The sequence below is a fragment of the Vigna angularis genome, chromosome 1 (assembly GCF_016808095.1).
Source record: "Vigna angularis cultivar LongXiaoDou No.4 chromosome 1, ASM1680809v1, whole genome shotgun sequence".
Lineage (NCBI taxonomy): Eukaryota > Viridiplantae > Streptophyta > Magnoliopsida > Fabales > Fabaceae > Vigna > Vigna angularis.
The window spans coordinates 61,485,553-61,495,651 of record NC_068970.1 but is presented as its reverse complement, the minus strand read 5'-3'; the positions used below and the strand labels follow the sequence as shown (position 1 = coordinate 61,495,651).

Sequence of the window (10,099 nt, the reverse complement as noted above, 5' to 3'; positions counted from 1 at the left end):
GTCGGAGTTTCGCAGAAACGAGAGCAAACTCCTTTCTCGCGGCGCAGTGAGGGTTGTAGCGGCGGCGCCTCCGCGAAGGTTCAATCTCCGACGTAGTCGCGATGTGAGAAGCCCACCGTTCTCAGGCGGTTTCGCGACAATAAGACTCGCGATTGAGGGTTTCAATTTGGGGGTTTTTGTTATGTTATTTGGTTTTTGTACATTAGAATATATGATTTTCGTTTCAAAATTGATTTGTGGAATTTTTGGTTCTTCTCTATTTTGCGAGTGGTTAGGGATTTTGTTCTTCCCTGCAGATTTGAGTTTTGGCTTTTTCGAAGTGGGGAATGAGGGTTCAGATTGGGAATGTTAGGATTTCTGAACTTGGAATGAGGGTTATTCTTATTGGGGACGAGGGTTCTTCTCTGTTTTTCCATGAATTTGTTTTTTTTCGTTTTGAGTTCATTTGATTCGCAATAATGGGTTTCGTGGTGGTTGTTGTTTGATGCACGGGTGGCGCCAATGAAGGTACTGGTAGGTGGCCATGGGTGGTGTTTTTGGGTGGTTGCTGAACGGAGAAGATGATGGAGGTGCGAAGATGGTGGTTGCCCGTGACCGTGGCGGCGACGGTTAGGGTTAGGTGGTGGCTAGGGTTTCTGTGTAGGGGAAATTAGGGTTTCTGGAGGTAGGAGATGATGATGATGTGTCAAGGGTGATGTGTCATTTATTGCATAGCTGGACAGTGCACCGTTAACGATTTAAACGCCGTCTGCAAAAAGGACTAAATTGAACCTAAAGTACATTCTTTAGGACAACATTGAACAAAAAAAAAAAAGGACAATTTTGAATAAAACTGACAAAAATTGGGATCAAAATTGGTATTAAGCCAATAAATAATAAGTCTGACTCAACCATAGAAATAATGAGTCAACCCACATAAAAATTTTAAAAAAAATCTTAAATGGTATTTTATGTGTGACTTTTTTCATATGAAAAAAAAACAATAAATTATAAAATATATGTTGATATTAAAAATTAATATTAAAATTTCAATACTCAATTCAATAACTTAATAAGTAATAAATCTGACTCATTATAATAAATACTTAGTCTGGACTCAACCAAATAAATAATGAATTATACTAAGACTTTATGCTACAAGTAATATGAATCAAACACATCTAAATATTCAACTCAATGTGTATTTAAATTAATTAATATTTAATCAAATCTAATAAATAATGAATCTGATCATTTAATTCAATATAATAAATAATAAGTCTGACTCAACCATACAAATAATGAGTCAGATTAAGACTCTAACTCACGTTAAATTAATAAATATTTATCAAAACATACTCGACTATAATATAATTTTAATGGGAATTATTCGAATAAACTTAACTCGATTCTGGTATAATTTTAGTGGGTTGGACTCAGATAAACCCAACTCGACTCTGACATAATTTTAGTAGACTGGACTCATCTTAATGGGTTGGGTTCAGATAAACCCAACTCGACTCTGACATAATTTTAGCAGACTGGACTCATCTTAATGGGTTGGGTTAAGATAAACCCAACTCGACTCTAACATAATTTTAGTAGACTGGACTCGGAGCCTCCACAAAATTCACAAACCCTAGATATATTAATGTTAGCATTTGTGATAGATGTGTTATTTTATATACAAGTTTCTCCAAGATTTCAAAGAGGAGGAAGGTAAGGCAAACACTCTGAGATAAGAGGGGCCTTTTATTTCTCTATTTTGCCCCTTGGTCATTGTCATCAGCTTCTCAAAGCTCCGTCCTTCTATGGTGGGTTTCTTCTGCAGCTTCTCCAGTTTTTTACCACTGATCAATGCTCCATATTCTCAGGTTTCAGGTTTCATCTTTGATCTTGTCTCTCGCGTTTGCCTTTCATATGATTATGGGATGCCCTCAACAGCCAGCCAAAGACTTGATCACCAGGTGAATCCGTCAACCAGAAATGGTTACACCCATTCTCATATTTTTCCTGATTTTGTGCGTCCAGATCAACTTATAACCAGTTTCTGTAATTGCTCTCTCTTAACAAGCTTATACTTATGTTAATTGTAGTCTGGTTGTGTGATCAAAGCTTAGAAGATGGCAACCTAGGATCGTTTTTGTGTATTTTCCATACCTTTGATTGTTAGCCTTGAGATATCAAGCATTGAAGTAGGGAATCGAAGTTCATGGAAGAATGGTCAACATTCTCAAATGGGCCTTCTTTAGATTCCCTTGGAGTTGAAACAGCTGGTGAATTTCCTGGAAATGGTTGTTGTCCTGGAGATGGCCATGTTGATAATGGTGCTCCTCATGGTAAACTTACACAAAAATGCCTGTTCTATCAACTTTACCCTCTTTATCTGAAGGATAATTGTTCCCAAGCTGGTGCTCGGCCTTTGCTGGTTTTGGTTGATGGACAACAGCTCGATTTGTATAAACTCTTCTCCCTTGTGAAGGAAAGGGGTGGATATGCTGAGGTGTCGAAAAATGGATTGTGGGGTTCCGTGACCAAGGGATTGGGTTTGAACCTTGAAGTTTACTCGCCAGTGAAATTAGTGTACGATAAGTATCTGAATGATTTTGAAAGGTGGCTGAAGAAAATTTTTGAAGAGAAGATTTTAAAAAATGGGAATAATGGGTGTGATTGGGGTTTGGAGTGGTTGCCATTGGATATAGAGAAAGAGTTCAAAGGCCTGTTATGTCTAAATCCAAAGAAGAAAGCCGATGATGAACTTTTCAAGTCAAAATCAAATAAAAAAAAGAAAAACACTGATTTGGTTAACCACAAGAATGGTAATAATCTATTGGACACCAAAGATCAAAATAATAAATCCGAGGATGTCCAACACATTGAAGGTGACGATAATGAAAAATCCAGTAATGGAATTAAGGACAATCCTGCAACCTTGGGTGCAGAATGTGCTGACAAGGAATGTAACCTTCTCAAACGCAAGCGGGATGCATTCTCCGGCATGCTAAACTGGATGAAGAATATTGCAAAACATCCTCTTGATCCTTTAACTCGACCGATACCAAAACCATCAAAGTGGAAGGAGCATAAAGGCCGGGGCTTTTTTGGTCAATTTCTTAAGGCAAGAGAGGTTCTGTCACTAAGAAATCATGAACCAAACAGTGGATTGTCTTCTTTGCAGGTATAAACTTCAATGCTCAATATTAGCTTATCCATAGAATTTTTGCTTGTCATTTCATATCCTGAAGCATATCAGCATCCTTTGCTTGAATGTGTGATTATCATTTTATTTTATCTGTTAGGCATTACAGCATGCTTAGTTCTTCCAAGGTAATAATTATTTGATCTCATTGCATTAGTTTGTTTCCTATATTAACTGTGCATACCCACCAAATCTTAGCTTGCAAGTGAAGTTGCATAAACTCCTTACAAACTCGACTCACAACCTCATTAGAGTCGATCTAGTCATATTGATAATTTTAGAAAATCTGTAAATGATGTATATGCATGAACTTAATACTTCTGATCATTTTTATCAGAATCTTGTGATTCGCAAATCAAATTTTACAATTAGATACATTTTGGCTATCTATCTATTTGTATCTCAAGAAAGATCTTAATTGATTTTGTATCTTCCGAAACATGAACGAATATATGTAATTTCGTATCACCCATATGATTCACACAATTCAACTATTTTTATGCTTTTAATTTTTCAACAATTCTTATGAAAAGAAATAAACATTCATGTGAGCTGAAATTTTTAAATGATTAACTTTTTTTCAGTTTTAATCAAGTCAGAAAAAAGATTGTGTTATGAAGTTTCCTTAAAGAACTTTAATTGCGTTATTGAGTTTGCTCCAAAGAGAGTAAGCTTTAGCATTATGGAAAGCATGCTTTCATTTCATGTGATCCAGTTATCATGATTTCAGATCATGACATAGATCTTTTTTCTCATATGGTTGTATACACCAGCCACTTTTCAATTCTTACAATGCTGTCGACCATGTGCTATAAGAACTTGCCGTTAATGATGTGGAAGTCGATTTCACACATTACCCATATCCACAACTTTGAATCAAATCTGTTTTACAAGCTTAGTTTTCCCATATGCAAGCTTACTTTTAATCAAGTATAAATGGGTAAACCTATATTATTTTTTAACCCATTTAACTTTACAGACACTAATGCTGTTAAATGGTGGCACAATGACTGCCATGGAGGAATGGCATGCTGGATTTTTTGCCAACTGCCATAGGCGGTTTTTTACATACAGAGTTCACATTACAATAAAAGGGATATTTTCTTAATAAATTACAAATAATGAAGGAAGGCTGGGTTAATCATTGACCTTCTATATAGATGGCATTTTGAATTTCTTGATTAAAGTTTGTTTCTTCTGACTATTTTACTTTTGTGAGCCTCTTGCTCTGAATGTGCCTATTGTGTTATGCGTTAATACTTGCTATGTTTTATCTACTGGTATCATTCTTTGGGTTAATAGATGTTAGGTTGCAGCCTTCAAATCTGTTTATTTCTTGTATGATGCTGATTTTAATTTGTTGATGGGTTATTTTGTTTAAATGTTTAATAACTTACAGACAGGTTGTAAGCTATTGATACTTTGATGATTTGGTTAAATTACTAGTTACAGTCTACTGTCAAATAAACTGGTTATAAATGTATAGCAGGCGTTATGAAATGTCATACCTATCTCATATACAATCATTCTATATTTTGTCCTTTTTTACGTGCTTGTGGTCTCATCTCATGTTCATCATAATAAACTCAGTTCGGTTTCTTTCATTTTTTCTCTCTCTTGTTATCCCTTTAAAGTGTGACATTCAGTACCATAGAATGTAACTTGTCATATAGTAGTACAATAATATTTCTTTTTGAGCTTGGTAGGTAATTTGCAGTCAAAAGTAAGTTTCAACACCTTTTTCTATTTGAATCACCCAGTTTGTACCCTATGTGTGATAACTTTTAACAATTTTTCCATCATCATTTTATAATATTGATTCTAGATAATCTAACCTGAAAGAAGAAACCCTTAGATTCCAATGTCTATCTCCAAAGCTCGTGTTTAGAGTTAACCTCTTCCCTTGATTCCTTAACCAAAACTTCATTTTCAAAAAACATGCATTTAGATTTAACCTTTTGTGCATCCCGAGAAAGCACATTCAATACTAGATTAAACATACAAGGACTCAAGGTTGAATCATGATATGAATCTATACTCAGCAGGAAGTCCTTAGTGGCTTTAAGAATGCCCCATTAAAAGTTACCCTATCCCATAATAATTCATAGTCAGTAAACACCTTTCTTTCCCAAAACCTTCTCCAGTACTTCTCTTGACACTTTGATGTATACCTTTCCCAAGTTACTAAAAACTGTATGTAATGTGTCTTCATTTGCTTCAGTATATTTCCATCCATCTTGTAGAAGATGAATAACTTCTATAGTAGGCCATCATAGTGGGTTCTGGGGGTTCTCTAAGTAAGGAGCTGGTTCTTCTCAGAATTGGATACTAAGTTTCTGTTCTTCTAATTTCTATTTTCGTCTTGTAAGAAGCCCAGCTTCAAGTCCATCTCGACCATAAATTGTACTGAGGATTTTCCTTTGATTTCCTTGTTCTCAATACAAATACTTCTATTTTCTTTATTTTTGTTGTGGGTTTCTATCAATGACTCTTTAAGTTTTATCCCTTTATGGTAAATACAATTCTGAATATCTCCTTTATTCTTATATATAGGAAAGAAAGTCCTCCTCCTCCACTCATGTGACATTTTCTTTGATCTCAAAATCTCGCTCAAGTCAAATGATATTATGCTCTCCTTGTTAAATATTTTTCTGCTCCATTTTATTATTATTATTATTTTTCTTTTCTTTAACTATTCTTTTTAGTATTTATACTTCTTTTTAGTTATTATTTTTTAGTATTATACTGCCACCCTTTTCAATTCTGTTTCCTTGGTTATACTTAATTATTTTATTTATGTTTCTATTTTTAATTATTCTCTATTCTGTTTATTTCTGGTTTTGAACTCTATTTTCTTTGATTACCCTTTATTCTGTTGATTCTGTATTCCTTTTTTACTTTTTTTTTGTTTAATATTTAATTATCCTTTTTAATATTTGTACTACCACCTAATTTTTTTAATTATTTTGTACTTCTTTTCTCTCCCCGTTTGAATAGACTTTTCTACAGCGGATGTTTGCACTTATATATCTTTAATTTTTCTGCCATGGCTTTTGCTATAAGGTTGCGCCACACCACCATTTGTTCATCTATATACATGATGTATGATACAACATAATGGCATTTGATCCATGTGACTGACATTTCCTAGTGAGATCCCATCTAATTCTTATAATTTCTCATAACATCAATCTTAAACTCTTCAAGCAATCACTCTAATTTATATTACTTAGGTATTAAATTAGTAACACATGCTTCTGCTAGAAGACAAGATCTTAGTGAGAAATTCCTTTTCAGGCTATGTGGAAATAGTATGCTCAATTAATTATACGTTTTGCAGAAACAGAAGATACAACCTGCCATGTTCGAGGATCATGTTGCCCTTGATTGCCGTGCTACAGGAAAATCGAGATGCAGTGAAAGGCTGCCTTCGTCTGTTAAATCTCGGTCATGCTCTTGCTGCAATCCATGTTCTCACAATGGAAATACATTGGCAGGTTCACATAATAAGGTGGCAGAAGAAAATTGTCCTCATGAGAAAACAACTGAAACTAAAGATGTATTGACTGCAAAGGCAATGGATGAATCATCTGGGGAAGAGTCTATTAAAAAGCAAGTATCTGTAGGTCCTCGTTTTCAAGCTGAAATCCCTGAATGGACTGGTGTAGCTTCTGATAGTGACTCTAAATGGCTGGGAACACGACTATGGTCTTTGAAACATGACACAGAACCTGCTACTGAAACAGATCTTGGAAGGGGAAGACAAGAGAAGTGTAGCTGCGATTATCCAGGTTCTGTTGTGTGTGTTAGATTACATATAGCTGAAAATAGGATGAAATTGAAGCTTGAATTGGGCTCTGAATTTTACCATTGGGGATTTGATCGAATGGGTGAGGAAGTTTCACTTCAATGGACAACTGTAGAAGAAAAGAGATTTAAGGATATCATGAGATCAAATGTTCCCTCTAAAATTAAATATTTTTGGAACAATGGATTCAAATACTTTCCAAACAAGACAAGAAGACACTTGGTGAGCTATTACTTCAATGTGTTTATCATTCAACTAAGAACCTATCAGAACCGGGTGACCCCTGAGAATATTGACAGCGATGATGAAGTAGAGTTTGGCTGTTTGAGCAAAGGTTTTGGAATGGAAGCTATCGAGGGTCTTGGTGATGATGATTTTGTGGAGTGTTCTCTGAGCGAGCAGTACATTAATTTTGATTAGACAAGATTAGTGTAGTGGCTCGAGAAAGTTTTTTTTCCTGAGTCAGACTTGTATGAGACAAACTTGTATAAAACTCTTCCTCCATGATCACTGGTGAATGCATTTCTCATACTAGCAATTTTTTTGTACACTATAGGGAGGTAGATTGAGAGAAAAGAACCAGATTGTGGAGTTTTTAGTTTTGGAACTTGGAAGCAAATCCGGACATGTGTTCGAGTCATTTTTTCTACTCATAATGAAGAACTTGCTGAGACCGATATTAATCTTGTTGGAGATGATTGTATTTGTTGGTTGGAATACCAGTTTAACATGATGCTTCTGGGAGGCTGCACTGTTAATGCTGTAAACTCAGTTTTGTTTAGCCAGAGGTAGTGTTTTCAATGTTATATTTCGCGTCATTATTTTGTAAATTGAAATTATATTTTTTATTTGAGACATTTTTTTCTAATGGAACAACCTTTTGTTTGAAGTATGGGTGAATGTGAATTTATTTTTCTCTAATTTTCCTTATAATTTACACAAAATGTTAGAAAACTAAGGGGACTTTTTCTTTTTTTTCCTTAGGACTAAAAATAGGTGGCTACATGATTTTGTGTTTGATTGCTTTTGGCTATTCATTGTGCATTTTTGGTTTGTATTTCGTGGTCTTGTTTCCTTGTTTTGTTGTCTCGTTAGAACAAGTGAGTCTTTTCTTTTCAAAAGAAATAGAACTACCTCCATAATGACTTTCTCCTTTTATGGATTAGACAAAATCATGTTTTTCGCCTTCTCTTAAATAATTATTCTTATGAACTACAATTTATATTTTTAATATGAAATGTAATTTGTCTCAATTCATGTTATTATTAGTCCTAGCAAATATTGAAAAAAATTAAAAGTGTATAAAAAAATAGGTTTAATACATGATTTGTTCCCTACTTTTAGGGGTTTGGTTCAAAGTAATCCTACCTTTTAAAAAAGTTCGACCCTTGTTAAAAACTGGTCCTTTCCGCTCACGCCGTTAAAAGCATAACTCTGCAAATGTCACTGTGGCATCTCATAAGCACGTCCACGTGGCACACGTTAATAGGTGGACTTAAATGATTTTTTAATTTAAAAAAAATATCTCTGCCACGTCATCATCGCCATCTCCATACAAACCCTAATTTCTCTCCAAGAAACCCTAGCCGTCGCACCATCCAGCGCCGTCACCGCCATCCTCACCGGCAGTCGTCCTCTCCAACGCATCACACGCCACCACCAAAGCTATGCGACGAGAACGTGAGAAACCCTAGGTCTTCACGGTTTGCTTGCAGGTCTGATTGTGGTTGCAGGTGGAGGCAAGCAGCGGCGCGATTGGTGGTGGAGAAGAGTGGCGATTCGCGATCTGGCGATTTGGCTGGTGGTTAGTGGTGGACGATTCTATGGTGGAGATTGGACGGCAGTACTGCTGGCGCGACGACGATTTGCCTGGTGCGAGGGTGAAAACGGTGAAGATTGGTGCTCGCGGCATAGCAAGGGATTGTGTTGGGTGGTGGCGCGAGAACGAAGGTGAGATGCGAAGGTGATGGAGGTGCAACAGAAGGGAGAAGACGCTTTGGTGGTGGCGCGTGATGTGTTGGAAAGGACGGTTGCCGGCGAAGATAGCAGTGACGGCGCTGGATGGTGCGGCGGCTAGGGTTTCTTGAAGAGAAATTAGGGTTTGTTTGGAGATGGTGATGACGACGTGTCATTTGCACCTAACATTTTTTAATGAAATATGAGATCTTACTGAACTTTTTTAAAAAGTATATTACTTTGAAACAAACCACTAAAAGTAGGGATCAAATGATGTATTAAACCAAAAAAATATTAGTTAAAATTATAAATTAAATGCATATAAATTGATAGCTATTTAAATAAAATCTTGAATATATATATATATATATATATATATATATATATATATATAAATATTTTCAAAAGTTTAATTAATTAATTAATATTTTAAATCTAATTAAAATAATTATTAACTACGAATTACTTTATTATAATTATATTTGTAAGTATTAATGTTTCTTTCATCTTTGAAATAAATAATATAAAATATTAATTTTTTAAACTATTTTTTATTTTATTTTTATTTTTTAATTTTTAATGAACTTTGAATGTTCTGAATAATATTTTAATTTTTAAGAAATTTCATTTTAGTTTAAATCATTTTAATATTTAATTCAACTGTATTTATTATTATTATTTTCATATATCAAACAATTGAAGAAAGGAAAGAAGAAAACTTTGTATTTATACTTAAGTGTTAAGAAATTAAGAGAGAGAATTTTTTTTAAACTTCACTAATGAACACTAAAAAATATCCAAAAATATGCCATTATAAAGAATCTGGTTAAAATGACGTTATAATTCATTCTAAACTAAAGATAGTCAAAATGTTAAATTAACTTAATTAGTTAAGAAAAACAAATTAATATTAAAAAAATAACACTTTACAAAGTTATAATAAAAAAATTATAAAACTATAATAATATTTTTTTATGAATGATATGTTTTTTCTATTTTTTTTTAATAGAACACAGTGACACGCCGTGCATATTTTTTTTCTAGATTATGAAAAAAAAATTATAATCATAGCTAACTAATAATCCTTTCTCACTTATATATTTACTGGTGTAGGTACTTTTTCTTTACCTTTTATTATTTTTAATTTGTATTAATAT

The 10,099-nt window shown here is 34.1% G+C and overlaps 1 protein-coding gene across 3 annotated transcripts; it reads left to right on the top strand.

Moving 5' to 3' along the window:
- Positions 1-1,611: 1,611 nt before the first annotated feature.
- Positions 1,612-7,666, top strand: LOC108347661 (AT-rich interactive domain-containing protein 2). Of its 3 annotated transcripts, none has more exons than XM_017587052.2 (4): positions 1,612-1,698; positions 1,854-1,946; positions 2,076-3,157; positions 6,519-7,666. In XM_017587052.2, exons 3-4 carry the CDS (start codon positions 2,192-2,194, stop codon positions 7,404-7,406), a joined length of 1,854 nt encoding a protein of 617 aa, XP_017442541.1. In that variant the 5' UTR covers positions 1,612-1,698; positions 1,854-1,946; positions 2,076-2,191; the 3' UTR covers positions 7,407-7,666. The 3 variants fall into 3 exon arrangements, with proteins under 3 accessions (XP_017442541.1, XP_052736554.1, XP_052736550.1); XM_052880590.1 differs by having other exon boundaries at positions 1,692-1,793; XM_052880594.1 differs by having other exon boundaries at positions 1,854-3,157.
- The last annotated feature ends 2,433 nt before the right edge of the window (positions 7,667-10,099 follow it).

Bases quoted from the DNA above. Each gene is read 5' to 3' on its own strand.
- LOC108347661 (XM_017587052.2), top strand. From the start codon at position 2,192: ATGGAAGAATGGTCAACATTCTCAAATGGGCCTTCTTTAGATTCCCTT. The intron at 3,158-6,518 runs GTATAAACTTCA...TACGTTTTGCAG, and splicing joins GTGGATTGTCTTCTTTGCAG to AAACAGAAGATACAACCTGC.